Here is a 15,336-nt window from a genome sequence, read left to right as displayed (position 1 = left end):
AATAAAGTAAAATTTTGGATCTATAATTCTCATATTCAGTTTGTAGCATAACTTGTCTCGGAAAAGTTAAACCGATACAACTGAATAGATTCTGCTTAGGCACTGAATACAATTGATGTTTATAGTGTTGTTTATTGTACAGACCAAAGACCTTCAATCGGAGTCCTTTCTATATTTATATACCATTTATTTGTACAGTAATTCCTAGTATTTGCTGGAGTTCATGGTTTTTTGTGTATTAAATTCAGAGTATAGTATAATACATCATTTAAAAACAAGCATCACTGAAGTCACTGAAGCTCAGTGAAGTAGTGTGACTTCCTCTATTTATTAACATAACTGTCATCTTTGGCATGGATTATGGGAGTGGGATACGTTTGTTTACGCATGCATGTGATGGTACATTAGAGGAAATAATGTGCGTTGGCATTAGAATCTCTACATTGACGTTTATAGCATCGTAAAACTGCATGGCCACGTATACCACGTATTAACACCAGTTAGACTATGTGTAAAACAGCAATAACTATTCAAAGTTTATTAAGCCTTTTGAACGCCAAAACTTGTGAACATATTTCGATATATGCTTAGTGTATATATTATGATCGTGAAGCTGTTTGCCGTTTGTTCAACGGGCTCATTACTATAATAGAAGCGGTATATACTCTCCACACGAAGTAACTTCCTATAAGGTAACGTCACAATTACTATAGTTTGTAACTCGCGCTGGCCAAATATATTTGTTGGCATACAACAAAATCAAGGTTTATTTACAGTGAATCTGGTCTATTGGTGAGATTGTTCGCCAAAACCTGAAGGTATGCTGTACAACTACGGTAGTTCATGACTAAAACTCCTTTTTCGGGTGATTATAATTAGTGTTTGTCACTGATCTGGTGTTGGTAGCTAAATATAATTATCCACGTACAAATAAATCATCATGCATGACATATTTAATACTACTTGCGGTCTATTAGCGCGAAATATTATTTTAGCACTCGGTGCAATCTAAAGGCGATTTTCCACTTACAGCGAAATCGTTCGCTAGCGAAATATTTGCATATTTTCTTTTGAATTGAAAACAGTCAAGTCGCACTAATTTATTTATGCTGTTAAAATTCAAAAGAAAATATGCAAATATTTCGCTAGCGAACGATTTCGCTGTAAGTGGAAATCCGCCTTAAGCCTGGGCGGACATTTCGACTCCGCAGAGGCTGTTGGTGTATGAAAACTAAGAACGTAATATAAATGAAAAACAGCATTTTTGAATCAATATTTCTCATTTCCATACATCAACAGCTACTTCTGTAATTGCACCATGTAATCGAACCCTTAGTACAATCTAATTGTGGTGCTATCGTAGCTATATTGTTCGTAACTACAGCCTAGAATTCGCATCGCAAGCTAACGCCAGAGTGGGCGTCTTGTTGCATAATAGCCATGTAGTCTTCCTTCCTTGCATATAGCCAATCGTATTGCGAATTTTTTTTTGTAAGAAGGTCAACCAGGGGGAGTGATCGATTTAATTATATGTCTGATAAAATTGGAATGTAGTTTAATTTTGTTATGTAAGTTTTCAGAGTTGGGTGTCGTAAACGTTGGTTGTGGTAAACGTTGCGCTACTTTCGAAATCAAAATGAAATGTGCTTGGTTATTTTTGATTTCATTTGCCTGCCTTTTCTCGAAGTGGTACCTTGAGGTGGCAGGACTGGGGTATGATGATCTGGATTTTGTACGCTCGACGATTGAATCAGTCTCGAAAAGCATAACGTCGAAAGACGTTAACTTAAATAAGTTCAACGAAGCAATGGATCAAGTTGAGCGCGCCATGACTCAAGCAGAACTTTCAAGAAAAAGAACCAAAATGACAGATTTGAAGAAAAATATTGTTAGTGCAGTAAACGGGGGAAATGTTATGTAAGTTAAAGAGATTATCTTCAATTAGATGATCCAAACTATAAACTATATAACATTTCGGTTTTTATACGCTACGGCTTGAGGGGGCAATTAAAAGCCGTTACGGTAATACTTCAGACTGTCACTTCTCAAAAATACTTTCCTAGCGACTGTCGAGAACAATTAGATAGAAAGCTAGATGCTGGTAAAAACCTACTAAATTGTCTACGGAACAAACCCTGTACAGTATACATTCAAGGCTGTCACTACATTGACGATTTCAGTAGCTACTACTTGGCCGGAAATGGACGTAACAATTTCCGCAATAAAACGTTGCGTTGAAAAATTTGCAAAGCTACATTTATTGTATTTTCCAACTTTTCCAACCAAACCTTGCAATCGACTTAACTAATTTTAGCCAATGTAAATTCTAGCTGTGAGCATCATGACCTATATATAGACATGATGCAAATTGTATATACTTTCGAAAATGCGGACGTTATGTCTGTATCATGAAGTCTTTCTTCAGCTCTTGGTCATAATAAAGAGCGGTGTTGCTACAAAGCAAAACAAATTGGTAGTGATTATAAAGTGATTAAATTTTTCATTTGTTTATAATAGATATGCTCGACGGGCTCTTGGTATTGCTTTATACACAGCACGCAAGGAATCAAAACGTCTCGGAAAGCGCTCCACTGGTTACGACGCTAAGAAATTCCTGGAGGACATAAAGCGAGATCTTGGCACGGAAAAATTCTCAGAGTCTCTTGCCCTTCAAGGCCAAGTGACCTTGATGTATGCACTTGATGTCACTGGCAGTATGAGCGAGGAAATTAACGCATGCAAGAATATCATAAAAAAAATCAATAAATATGATCGTAGTGAGCCGGTTGATTATATACTGACTACATTCAGTGATCCTATTGGTAGGTTTGATTGGTACACTGGTACATTTTAGCTTGTTTCTGTTGTATTCTCGTTTGTAATGATCAATTTTGAGGTTCAGCTAGCATTTTCTGGCTGCTGTACCTAGGGTTTCCAAAAGTATACTCCTTAAAAAAGCAAACTTCTTTTTCTATAGATTTGACAACAGCCAATTACTACGCTGAAGACGAAGTTGGTCAATTAGAATCAAAGCTAGGAGGTCTCCCGGCTGAGGGTGGTGGTGATTGTGCTGAATACAGTTTTGACGGAATGATCAGCGCTTTATCTGAGAATCCCAGATGGGGCTCACCCCTCTACGTTTTCACGGACGCCGCACCAAAGGACTTCAAGGAGGAGAACATGGAGAGTTTGGAAGTATTAGCCGAAGAGCTTGGCGTTACCATAAACTTCTTCGTTGGAAAAAATTTTTGTGGTAGTGAAACCCAACAACAACCATTTAAGGACATAGCTGAGAAATTTGGTGGACAGTACCTCAGACTTGATCCACTCAAATTCACAGAATTAACCCAATATACCAGCGACTCCTTAGAGGGCACCACACCAGTCGTGACTGGCAAAAATGAAGGTACTTCTGGAAAACGTCGACGTCGTTCAACCAGCAGTATTGCCATTCCAGTTGATGATACAGTTACCAAATTGATTGTCACGATAGTCACAAAACATCCTCACAGCGTCCAATTGTTCACCCCTACTGGTCGAACTCAAACAAGTGGTAGGAAAGTCCTGTCCGGAGTGGTCATCTTTAGTATCACGCACCCAATCAAGGGCTTCTGGAGACTGGTACCACCAAGCACTGACAAATATGAATTTACCGCGAAAGTTAGCAGCCCTGAAAACATCGACTTTGAACACTACTTCAGTAAGAATGAACGAGGAAAATTGGTGCCCTTGAGAAATCCTTTGAGTGGTAAGTACTTTCACAGTTTTGAGAACACGTTGTTCTTGTTTTAAAGAAAATTCATCATTCATTCCATCCTTTTTATTGTGATTTTTTTGAAGATATTTCAACATACTCTTTTAGGTCAAAGTGTACAGGTCAGTATAACTGTGTCTGGTGCAAGCAAGATTCGAAAATCATCTCTGTTAGTTGACGTTATTGATATCGCTGGAAACACTCTTGTTACCAACAAGAAACTCACAGAGGCGGGAAAAAGTGGAATTCGATTCATTTTCAATTTCGTGCCACCAAACAAACCTTTCAAACTCTTGCTTAAAGGTAAAACGACAGGCAGTAAAAACTTCCAAAGAATTTCCCGCCACGTCGACTCCTCCAAACCTTTGGTGATTAAAGAGTTTTACACTTCCAAACACTACACAATCCCGCAGAAAGGCAGCACTTTTGTCATATTGTACCTGTTCAACGGCTTGGGACGTCAGAAGACATACAACGTTTCCTTCAAAACCAGGGAAGGTTACGCAGCTTCTCTACCAGGTTCACAAAGATTGGCTTCGAGGATGAAAGTTCGTGGCAATAGCAAGAAATACCTACGAGTGAAGGTTCGTTACACTGGTGGAACCCCAGGTAAGATCGGCGAAACTTTGAACGTGGTTATAATCGTAAAAGGACGAGATAACAGTTTCATTACAACTGAGCTTGTACCTTTAATGATCATCTAAGAAGGATCCCAAACTAAAAAAGATCGGATGGAATCTGTTGGTTAAAGGACTGGAACGTTTTTGGACTTTGATTTCGTAAAATAACGTAGTTGAGATAAATATGATAGATATTCTATAGTGGAACATCAGAACTGATCATGTAAGGATCGTGAAGATCCGAAAACACGATGGATTTTGGACTTCAATGTAGTAACATAATGTAATTGCCATAGAAATATGATTGACGTATATGAATGCATGCAGCTAGACTATAGAGGAAACTTAAGTAATTTCATTTTTTAGGAGTTAACTAATCATCTGTTCGATGTTAAGTTGAGGTGTCACTAAAAAATAAAGCATAATGAGCAATTGTCCGATTTTTCTTCAAAAAAAGATGAACATGGATTCGTCTCTGCATTCATTGTTACTCAGAACAGCGACTTCATAACAAAGTTAGAAGAGAGAGCGAACAGATTACACATAGAATTCTGCCTTGAATGAAACCCGCTGTTTTTAAAGGTGATACCTTATGCTGGCAATTAATTTCATCATGTTAGCGCTTTTTGCCAAAAATTAGCATTTTTTGCAAGAAAAATCCGAAGGTCAACGATGTTTTCCGGGACGTACTCGGCACTTGTCGCCAATTTAAATGGCAGCATTTTTTTAAAAAAAATTTTTTTCACGAAGTAAACTTTTCTACGTAGCTTTTGACTGAAAAGATGACAAACGTAAATAAAATGGAAACTGATGAGGTGGAAGAGTTATCACAAAGGGGTGAAATATTTCGCTCGAAGTTGATCGAGGATTTTCAACTTCTGGACACTTTGAAATCAAAGGGAAACATCGAGTCACCAAGATTTTACTCAAACGAAATACAAAGTATTTATGTTTTTATTAGGAAGAAGACACATTTACTGTCATATTGAGTATTTCCTGGTTGTTTTATTGAGTCTTTTTGAAATTTAATTGCTTTTAATTGTTCAAAGCGTTTGATTTTGCTCTTTTTGGTGCTAAGACAAACGCGAACAGTAAACGCACCTGTTTCATGCAGGCCAAACTTTTTTCCCAGACCCGGAGATCATGGAAAAAATGTTGAAAGAATCACCGCACAGCCTCGTGAAATTTCAAGTGATTGCCAAGAGAGAGGAGTTGAAGTTTACTGATCGTAGGTTGAACCGTGTCAGAAATAAGAATCGTATTCCCTTTGGACCATGGGCACGATCTGTCACTGAAAGTATGTAGCCATGCATTTGAAATCTTTGTGCATTTAGCGAATAAATAGGATAGGATCAGTCCCATTACTGATACAATTGATGATGACATTTTTCAAAGTGCAGACTTTCACACGGACAGAACATTGCCAGTGGACGGGGGTGAGAATACAGCGTAACATCTCACTAATTTTTCAGGTTCACAGGTGCAAAATTTCATCATGTTTTTGATCATCGCGAACAGTATCGTTCTTGGATTGCAAGCAGGTGCAGTCTAAATAAACCTGGTTACCTTTTATGATCAATTGATTTGAAAAAATCTCGAACAAGAGATTAGCAGCCTGTAGCGCTTTAAAGTTTAAGTCAAAATACTTCTAAAAGTAAAATGCTGTTCTGTTTCAGAGATCGTACACATGAAAGGGACAACAATGAGTTTAATCAAAGTTTTTCTTAATGTTATTGATTACATAACTCTCGTCGTGTTTGTCCTTGAGATCCTTGTTAAATGGGTGGATGGTTTTTGGGTGTTTTGGAAAAATGGTTGGAATATCTTTGACTTTTTCGTCACAGCCATGGTAATTACCCAGATTGGATCTAAAACGAATTCTTACAATGAAACTAAGTAAGAGTAAGTCAGACAAAGTATTTATTTTATTCCATTTTTTTTATAGTCCATTGTTCCAGAGGTACTCAGTTTGGCTTTGGGAGGGAAATCGTCATCTTCGATATCAGTCATTGGAGACAATATGCGTGTGTTCAAGATACTGAGATCATTAAAAATGGTCAGTACACAATGAAAATAACTATTTGCATTGGAACTATTTAGAGTTGAATTAAATCTATACATTCTCTATGATTTCCTAGGTTTCCAGATTTGCGCAACTCAGGATAATCGTTCTGACAATATTTAAAGCATTCAAGGTAAGGTGCAATTGATCTACATAGAACTGATAGAGCTATCCAGTATAAATAAAGTTAGTTTAGTTTAGGTTTCCTTCTGTAGTAACACTGGATCAATAAGAGATGATCCTTACTCGACCTCTATAGGTTTCCTCCTGTAGTAACTCTTGATAAATAAGAGATGATTCTTACTGAGTTACTTCAGTAAGAGCAGTTTAGAACCGATAGAGTTATCCAGCATTTAATAAAGTTGTTCTCAGCAAATTCCGGTGTTTTTTTTCTCAGTCCATGGCGTTCATCATGATCTTGTTGATGTTATTCATGTACATTTTCGCTGTGGCTGGGACAATCGTCTTTGATTCTTACTCCAAGTCGAAGAGGACAGATCTCAAATACAGAAACAGCTTCAGGTTTGTACGAAAGATGATATTCGACCCTCGGATCACCGCGCCATAACGGCGGAGTTTTCCATCATTCTAGAACACTGAAGAATGCTTTTATAACATTGTTCCAACTCTTCACCCTGGATCATTGGTACGAAATCCAACAAGATATGACAAAAGCCGTGAATCCTGTCGTTGCGAAGATTTATGTTCTTTTGTGGATTTGCATTGGAGCTTTTGTCTTCAGGAACATCTTTGCAGGCATCATGGGTACGTTAAAATAACAACTTTTCTTATAAAATACTTGCATCAACATGGCTTTGCTTCGTGATATCTCTGACCAGCTCTCCTTCATATCTTCTTATTATGTGTCCATATCATCTCAAACTGGCTTCCCTCATCTTCTCTGCAATGTCTACCACCTCACATCTTCTTCTGATCTCTTCATTTCATAATATCTCTGACCAGCTCTCCTTCATCTCTTCTTATTACGTGTCTATATCATCTCAACCTTGCTTCCCTCATCTTCTCTGCAAAGTCTCCCAACTTACAACTTCTTCTGATCTCTACATTCCATCAACTCACCTCCATCATTTCTTATTCCATGTCGGCATCATTTCACACTAGTTTCTCCTATCGTCTTTACAATGTCTACCACTTCAAATCTTCGTATGATCTCTTCAAGTGATATAAAGTGTCCGACCTTTCCCTTCAGTGAACAACTTTCAAAACATTCGTAACGACTTCAACCAACAAATCAAGGAACAGATAGCGGTGAAGGAACGAGCTGAAATCAGATCTCAACTAGCAGATGAACTTGAAAAACATGATAAAAAACATCGTAAAAGTAGGTGAGTGTAAACCACGTGAAAGCCTCGTGGTATTGCTGTGGTTTTTGGTTGTAATATACCTTTACCGTAGTCGTGAACTGCGCATGATCGTGCTTATCGTGTTATTCCAAACTTTACAGACGTGCAAGCAGTCTTGCAGTGCCCGGGTCAACAGCACAGGAAGGTCGAGACAGGCGTGCGAGTTCGTTCCTGAACAGAATATTTCGAAGAAGCACCGCGCATGCGTTTGAGACAGCGACGGAGGAGCCCAAGGAGACTGAGAAAAAGGGAGAACCAAAACTGCCCAATTTCGTCTCGGATTTACACGAAAAAATTGCACAGATCAGGTGAGGTATTTTGAAGTTCAAAACAGACCAACCCATGAACCCAATTCAAAAAGATGCTTCTCAAGACGCAGGATAGATCAGCAATAAATTTGAGGTTCGGCTTGTCTCAAGCAAGCTTTGACGGTGGTGATTTTGTTCAACCAAGCGTGTGTTTCGATGGAATCTTCCCATTCAATTTCCATCTGGAATTTCCTTTTAGATCAAACGATCAACAGAGCTTAAAACGAACAAGTTCTTTCCATGCATACTACGCTCGGCATACGGAGGACGATGGAGAGGATTTTGTAGCACAAGGTGGGTGCGTTATACCAGAGATGAGCTCGGAGATGGACGAGCCAAGAACCACACGAGTGCAGTTCAAGGAAGACGAGGATGAGGAGGATACTAAGAAAAAAGATGAAGGGGAGAAAACAGAAACAGATATGGAAGCTGAGTTTGCAGGTGCTAGACCTATGATTATTAGGATAATCATTCTAAACTCTTGTCGTTTGTAACTAGTGTTTTTCCTTGTAGATTGGCAAAAGACTGTCGATGCAAACTTACATAACTTTCAACGTTATCCAATGGAGACATTGTGGCCAAGAGACACATTGTTCAAGTAATGTTATTTCATCGAAGCAAACTCGGTTTTTAGGGGAAGTTATTTCAAATTTAGCTTCCCAGTGTTTAAACATCTGAGACCGGTTTAAACGTTTCTCTCTTTCCTCGTAGATATTTTCAGATGATGGAACAACTTCAGGAGAAAATCTTGTGGAGCGAAAACAGCTGATTCGATTGATAGGTAGGGAGGATTCTCTATTTACAAGATTGTGTTAAAAAGTTTCATTTGCCGGGGGATGCATGTCAAAAGCATGTAAACACACGAAGCACAGATTTCCTCAGGAATTATCTCCTTAAATTTAGTTGAAGCCTTGCTACAACTCCAAGATTCAAAGAAAGTAGTTTCAGAGGAGACAAAGCAGGAAAAACCTCCTAAATCTGCAACGTAACATTTTTGACGTTCATGTGTATTTTCAATTTTTTTTTCTGTACAAAGAATTGCATGTACAATGACCATGTTTTTGTGGATACAGACAGTTTGCTTGTGATAATAATGTAAAGTTGACTGCAGAACTTGAAACAAATGGGGAACATTTAAAAAGGCATTTTATTCACATTTTTATTGTATTAAAATCTTCACAACATATACAGAGAGACAATTATTGGCCTTTCTTTCCTTTTCCTGAGCTTGCTACTGGCTTCACAGTTGGAGTGTACTTGATATTGGAGAGACGTGTTATGTAGTACAGCGCGATGCAGGAGAAAATCAGGCTGGAAAGACAAACATTCACATGTTATTGCTGATCTCTATATACTCAGCTGGAGTTAAGTTCTATTGATTGACCACTTGCTTTTTCTATTACTGATCTTTATAGCATAACCTCATGATCGGACATCTGTCCTACATTGTTTCTGATCTCTATACACCTAGCTGGAGTATTATCAAGGACTTGCTTTATATTATAATTTATCTGTATATACAAATATCCACTATATACCTAATGCTTACTGCTCTATGGAGTAATAACATCAACCTACCATGTGGTAACACAAACTCTGTGTACCATTCCAGAGACAAACATTGATGCCATCAAACAAAACACAACTACAAAAAAATTGATGAAAAATGCTCATAATATTCTGATATATACTTCGAACATCAAAACCATTGCTACTTACTCTCAGGAAACAATTTTGTCTGAAAATTCTTTCCAAATGTCATATGTTCAAAATTTCCTACAGCCTAATATTGAATCAAGGAATTACTTTGTATAGGTCTGGGTTCATGTATCGTAGTTCATCACAGCTATAAATCTGGAATGAACAGGCGATTGGCAACTTGATAGTCCAAGTTGAGGTGAATGATTTGAGTACGTATAAAAGAGGATACAGTAAGGAGAAAGATGAAAAACTGTGATCCCAGGAAACCACCCAGGATAGTCATCCATTCCTTAGATGCGAGCTGTGATTTAAATGCCATCATAGCTGCTGACGTCAAGACAGCCAGCATTGCGGAGAACACACAGGATGTTGAGGTTGGTAGAGCTACGATTTAAATAAAATTATTAGACGACTGAAGCATTTTAAGATCTATAAAGGCAAAAAAGCTCTATAGATTTTTCAACATGTCTCAAATTTAGGAACGGATAAAATTGCAAAATATTCACGACAGATCTACAATTTAAAGTAAGGTACGACAGCAGGGGACTTTCATAAGCTTTAACAAAAGATATTTCGTTCGGAAATTTCAAAATATATGGTTAAAATAGTAAAAATTCACTGACCCATCTCTAGTAACAAAGGCCAACTCAGCAAACGTTAAAGAAGAGGGATAAAAAGGGTGAAATATGGTCTTACGTAGACACGTTATAGAATACGTAGTGTGATTGAGGGATAAATCAGTACATTTTAATATAGAACACAGAGGAACATTAACGTTGATCTCAAAAATCCTGGATTGATGCATTATATTTGGCGGATAATTTTTACGTCTTTTTGGCGATAATTGCCATGCCAATCGGGTGCAATGGCGGACGACGCTGGGGGAGGCGAAGTAGGTCGGAAAAGAAAAGAACCAAAATACTATGAACCACGTTTGGTTGAGCTGAAAAAAGGCGAACGTGGCTTTGGCTTCAATGTCCGTGGTCAGATTTCAGAAGGGGGGCAGCTGCGGCCGATTAATGGCGAACTTTATGCCCCACTACAACACATCAGTGCCGTTCTACCGGATGGCCCAGCTGATGTTGCTGGATTAGTAACGGGCGATCGCATATTGCAAGTGTAAGTTTGTGCTTTGCTTGGCTTTCTCCAGAACGCTGTGCACCATTTCTAGCTGTTCTACTCCCTCAGATTTTGTTTTCTTTCTTTATCTCCCATAATCAGTCGATGAATATATTTTTGATAACAAATCGATAATAATGCACGTACACCTAAATAAATGTTTTCTCTGTGTATTTTAAAAATACGCAAATCGCTGTGTTAAGGCAAAAAAAGCTCTTGGCTTCGACAGAACTAAGAGAACAATAAATTTACGAGACGTTTTAATCCGTTTGACGTTTGAATATATTTTATTAAAAATTTTCTACGTGCGAATTCCTGTTTGAAATAAAATTCAAAATGTTGTATATTAATATATTTCGATTATTTCCACAAACGTAGCGAATTTTTTGCGACAAAACTGTAATAGAGATGTACCTACTTTGACCCTTGTATTCATTCTGAAATGGCATATATAAGTTTTTAAAATATTTATGGATGAAAGCTTATCAAACTGTTTTACTTTAACTCCTGTTTAAGCAGCCAGGAAGCGTATTTAAAAGACTTGTTTATTCAATTCGTTCTGGTAAGCGCTTTAAATGTTTAATGTCTCAAATTAGGCCGTTTAGAATTTGAGAACAACTTTGGAAGTAAAAAAGAACGAGGTTTTATGTATCCTGTGTCTAAATGCCACTCGTGAATTCGAAATTGACACCGCGTCAAATCTCTCGTGATCAACTAATACTCGATTGATAGCTGCATTTCCGCTTGTGCGTGAAATATACCATGCACAAATTGTACATGTTTGTGTGTCGTGAAATATAAATAAATATAATTATTACAAATTAAATACGAGTATCTGTTGCATAAACTGTTCGTCCGGTTAAAAATAGGATCTGTTTTGCAGGTATATTGCCAGTATATGCAATATAAAGTTGGGTGTAGAATATCGGCACTCGTATTGATTCGTATATCGTGTTTTCCAACATTTCACATTTATTAATAGTGAAAGCTTTGAAATCGGCATGTCTTTTGACTATATCTTGTGTACTTTGCAGATAGCTTCTGCTCTTTATATAATTATAATCTCAAAGAAGTTTGACTATAATTATAATCTCAAAGAAGTTTGACTGTAATTATAATCTCAAAGAAGTTTGACAGTTCAGCAAACTGCTTATAGGAAGAGCAGTGATCCTATTCCTAATACAGCCTTGCAGAGAAAAGATATAATGAAATTGTCTTAGACCAGAAATGTTTGATTAACTGTGTGTGGATTTTGCTTCTACATGTTTTATTCAATCTCCAGCTTATTCTAAATCAATGCAAATGAAAATTTCTATTATCTTTAGCAATGAAGAGAATGTTGAGGGAGCCACGCATAAGCATGTTGTGGAGTTGATCAAATCTGGTGGAAGAAAGCTTTCGATGGTTGTGTTATCCTTGCCGCCAAGCGAGGTCAGAAAATTGGATCCACCAGAGGATGGGCAGGCACCAGAATACTTTGATTACTCAGACAAAAGACAAATATTTGTCACAATACCAGAAACACGACAGATTGATAACGGAAGGGAGAAATATGCGGTAAGACTTGTTCTCAGTGCTTGCAATACTCATATTTCCTGCAAGTTATGTAATAGTTTATAATTTGGCTTTTCTACTTTCTAGGTGTTTAATATCTATGTCAATGACAGACATATCTGCTCTAGACGATACAAAGAATTTTCAAATTTAAACAATGAGGTACCATAAATGAGTAAATTGGCATAGAATGAGTAGCAATGAATGACATTTAGCTTTCTAACTTCACTTCATTTTGTATAGCTGAAGAAACAGTTTCAAGATTATGATTTTCCTAAATTTCCTGGCAAGTGGCCATTTCAGTTATCTGAACAACAACTGGATAACCGACGGAAGGCCTTGGAGTTGTATTTAGAACAAGGTAATTAATAATTTGCCATATTAAATTAGTGTTAATTGATTGGTTCATTTGATGGTCTCAATGTATCCTTTCTTTGTTTACAGTTACATCAATTCGGATAATTCATGATTGCGATGCAATGAAAGAGTTCATGAAATCTTCAGAGGTATAGGAATACTGATTTAAATGGCATGAAATATGATACTTCTTGTGTCTTCAAATAATTCATACATATCCAACAATTTCCGCATCCTTCAGGAAGTACAGGTCAATAATTTGGAAGTGGAATTGAAAATTGCCTTACCTGACCAAACAGAAAGGCCTGTGAAGGTTGAGAAAAGTTTTCAAACTCAGGATGTTTGCAAGGTCAGGTTAATAAACTATTGCTTTTCTATTATTCACAAACATGATATGACAACCACAATTGTGTATGTAATTCTAATTCTATAGGTGCTTCATTTGCAAATGAATTGCAATGAGATATTTTGTATTTCAGGCGTTTTTGAAAAAGATTGGAATGAGCGAAGCATCTGCTAAGTACTTCGCTTTGTTTGAAATTATTGGAAAAGCATTTGGTGAGTCATTTTCTTTGAAAACCCTAAAATAAAAACACAAGGACATATATTGATCTTGTGCTTTTTTTGCAGAGCGAAAATTAAGAGACAATGAATTTCCACACACAATATACATCAGAAATTATTCCAGCGAGCTGCCCAGTTGTCTTGTATTGAGGAAATGGGTTTTCACTTTACCAAGGGTAGGTTTTCCTAAGGGCAAGTGTTATAACAGTCCAGAAGCTGGCTGTTGTTAACTCAGAGATACACAACTCTGATTGGCCAATTCTGTCCTTAACTACAGTTAAAAGTTAACTAGCCTTCTATACAACTGCACCCAGCTAAGTTAACCAGAATTTGATGAAAACAATATAAACTCTTTGTAGGAAATTGAAATGGATGATGAAGAACTAGCATTCAACTTACTTTACGATCAGGTAGAATACAAGAACATTGTTTTGTTTGTCAATGTCATATAACTATTGACACTCAATTACCATAAACCTTTTCCTTCGTTTTATTAGGCTGTGGACGATGTAAGAACGTTAAAAATTAAGTCAGATGAAAAGTTCAAAAAACTTGAAGAATATAAAAGTTTGGGCAAGAAAGCCGAGGTTTGTGTGAGAATTCTGGGAAGCACCATACTTAATATTAAGTTAATATCACAATGACAATATGTAATTGTTGTTTCTTTGCAGTATTTAAAGCTTGCAAGATCACTGCAAGATTATGGTTGCGTTCGCTTCCCACATTGCGAATGCGATGCCCGTAAAAAAGGCCATGTCATAGTTTCCTTCAATCTTAACAGCATTTTCCTTCAAGCGTGTTCTGTGGATGGAGAGCCGGAGGTATATCACGTTTAACCGATCTTTTAGGTCGATTTTTTCTGTCTTTTTGAAACGTATACATGCTATTGTTGTCCTAGGATCTAACACACACTTTTGGCTACGAAGATTTCGTTCATTGGGATGAAGACGAGGAAGGAATGTCTTTCTATTTTCAATATTCAAGACCCAACAAAAAGCCGCGTTCTGTTCGAATCATATCACCATATGTACGTGAACTTTATAGTTCCCACTCATTCGTATTTTTCAGTGTCTTTAGGGATTGTTTTGTGAGATATCTGGTATATTTTTTTGTAGTTCAAGTACATGTACGACTGTGTTAGCCGTATTTGCGAGGAAAGAGAGCTGAATAAAAAGGTAATTAGTAATTTTTACACCGGAAGAAACAATTTATTAATTAGAATTAACTTCATTTATGTTCTTAAACTGGGCTTGTTTTGATTTAAATGATCTTACTCCAATATGGATGATTTTAATCATTTCAACTTTCAGGAAAACGTCGTATTTCCCTCTGCGGAGGAAAGTGATGAGAAAGATGGAGAACTGTCGTCTTCAACAGAGAAAACAAAATGAGGTAACGAAATGCATTCATTCTAAACTAGAGAGACACAACATTCGTATTGTTTATCAGGCAATGGTGTAAAGGTGTTCTTATTTTTATCATGCAGGAAATCGAAAGTGAAAAACCTCGTAAATCTTCGAAAAAACCCAAGTCCAGGAAGGCTCCAAAAGTAATATCACAGGATGATGTGGCGAACATCGACAATGATGATTTGTAATCAGCGTCAGTTTTTATAACATTCAAGTATTAACGACTACATGCTGTATTTGCGAAAATCGACGCAATGATCCTAGCGCGCAAATTTGCAAAAGAGTGAACACGTCAGACACGCAAGCAGCCTTGTTTCCAAGGCAAGAGAAATGCCCTGGGAACAATAACAAAGAAGCACGTGGTGTACAAATTTGTTCACATGAATCCAAAACTTGTCCACGTGATTAAAGATTTAATCACGTGCCACGAGAATTTCATCATGTGACTCACAAATTGATCACATGCTTCGACTATTAGAGTAACCGTTGCGATAACAATTTGAGCACAAAATACATTCAGGGTT

At 37.2% G+C, this 15,336-nt stretch overlaps 4 protein-coding genes across 4 annotated transcripts; 3 read left to right on the top strand and 1 right to left on the bottom strand.

Moving 5' to 3' along the window:
* Window positions 1–1,420: 1,420 nt before the first annotated feature.
* Window positions 1,421–4,798, top strand: LOC114522537 (hemicentin-1-like). The gene is made up of 4 exons (XM_028543247.1): window positions 1,421–1,917; window positions 2,518–2,822; window positions 2,978–3,748; window positions 3,863–4,798. Exons 1-4 carry the CDS (start codon window positions 1,637–1,639, stop codon window positions 4,456–4,458), a joined length of 1,953 nt encoding a protein of 650 aa, XP_028399048.1. The 5' UTR covers window positions 1,421–1,636; the 3' UTR covers window positions 4,459–4,798.
* Window positions 4,799–5,174: 376 nt separating this feature from the next.
* LOC114522710 (cation channel sperm-associated protein 2-like) lies at window positions 5,175–9,149 on the top strand. Its single transcript, XM_028543453.1, is given in 15 exon segments — window positions 5,175–5,316; window positions 5,507–5,671; window positions 5,847–5,915; window positions 6,051–6,223; window positions 6,320–6,430; window positions 6,513–6,569; window positions 6,834–6,958; window positions 7,029–7,201; window positions 7,647–7,782; window positions 7,902–8,108; window positions 8,308–8,549; window positions 8,622–8,706; window positions 8,820–8,847; window positions 8,850–8,889; window positions 9,012–9,149. Coding segments are annotated over 15 exon segments (1,839 nt in total). The 3' UTR covers window positions 9,098–9,149.
* An 87-nt stretch (window positions 9,150–9,236) lies between these two features.
* On the bottom strand, window positions 9,237–10,497 carry LOC114522627 (keratinocyte-associated protein 2-like). The gene is made up of 5 exons (XM_028543358.1): window positions 10,433–10,497; window positions 10,039–10,193; window positions 9,828–9,891; window positions 9,687–9,753; window positions 9,237–9,419 (listed from the first exon to the last, which is right to left on the bottom strand). Exons 1-5 carry the CDS (start codon window positions 10,434–10,436, stop codon window positions 9,308–9,310), a joined length of 402 nt encoding a protein of 133 aa, XP_028399159.1. The 5' UTR covers window positions 10,437–10,497; the 3' UTR covers window positions 9,237–9,307.
* Window positions 10,091–14,794, top strand: LOC114522709 (sorting nexin-27-like). Its single transcript, XM_028543452.1, has 16 exons — window positions 10,091–10,183; window positions 10,289–10,339; window positions 10,566–10,928; window positions 12,254–12,485; window positions 12,570–12,644; window positions 12,726–12,843; window positions 12,927–12,988; window positions 13,081–13,188; window positions 13,319–13,397; window positions 13,470–13,579; window positions 13,763–13,813; window positions 13,901–13,990; window positions 14,075–14,224; window positions 14,302–14,430; window positions 14,519–14,578; window positions 14,714–14,794. The coding sequence occupies exons 3-16, from the start codon at window positions 10,675–10,677 to the stop codon at window positions 14,792–14,794; spliced, it is 1,599 nt and encodes a 532-aa protein (XP_028399253.1). The 5' UTR covers window positions 10,091–10,183; window positions 10,289–10,339; window positions 10,566–10,674.
* The last annotated feature ends 542 nt before the right edge of the window (window positions 14,795–15,336 follow it).

Source organism: Dendronephthya gigantea, unplaced genomic scaffold (assembly GCF_004324835.1).
Source record: "Dendronephthya gigantea isolate DGI-Jeju-01 unplaced genomic scaffold, DenGig_1.0 000023F, whole genome shotgun sequence".
Taxonomy (NCBI): Eukaryota; Metazoa; Cnidaria; class Anthozoa; order Malacalcyonacea; family Nephtheidae; genus Dendronephthya; species Dendronephthya gigantea.
This window is presented reverse-complemented; position numbering and strand designations above follow the sequence as displayed.

Excerpts from the sequence above, each read along its gene's own strand:
- LOC114522537 (XM_028543247.1), top strand. The coding sequence starts at position 1,637 with ATGAAATGTGCTTGGTTATTTTTGATTTCATTTGCCTGCCTTTTCTCG. Across the intron at positions 1,918-2,517 it reads GTAAACGGGGGAAATGTTAT|ATATGCTCGACGGGCTCTTG; the intron begins GTAAGTTAAAGA and ends TGTTTATAATAG. Across the intron at positions 3,749-3,862 it reads CTTGAGAAATCCTTTGAGTG|GTCAAAGTGTACAGGTCAGT; the intron begins GTAAGTACTTTC and ends ATACTCTTTTAG.
- LOC114522627 (XM_028543358.1), bottom strand. Across the intron at positions 9,892-10,038 it reads TTTTCATCTTTCTCCTTACT|GCTGTAGGAAATTTTGAACA; the intron begins GTATCCTCTTTT and ends ATTCAATATTAG. Across the intron at positions 9,754-9,827 it reads GACAAAATTGTTTCCTGAGA|TTGTGTTTTGTTTGATGGCA; the intron begins GTAAGTAGCAAT and ends ATTTTTTTGTAG.
- LOC114522709 (XM_028543452.1), top strand. The coding sequence starts at position 10,675 with ATGGCGGACGACGCTGGGGGAGGCGAAGTAGGTCGGAAAAGAAAAGAA. Across the intron at positions 12,486-12,569 it reads ACGGAAGGGAGAAATATGCG|GTGTTTAATATCTATGTCAA; the intron begins GTAAGACTTGTT and ends TCTACTTTCTAG. Across the intron at positions 13,580-13,762 it reads GGGTTTTCACTTTACCAAGG|GAAATTGAAATGGATGATGA; the intron begins GTAGGTTTTCCT and ends AACTCTTTGTAG.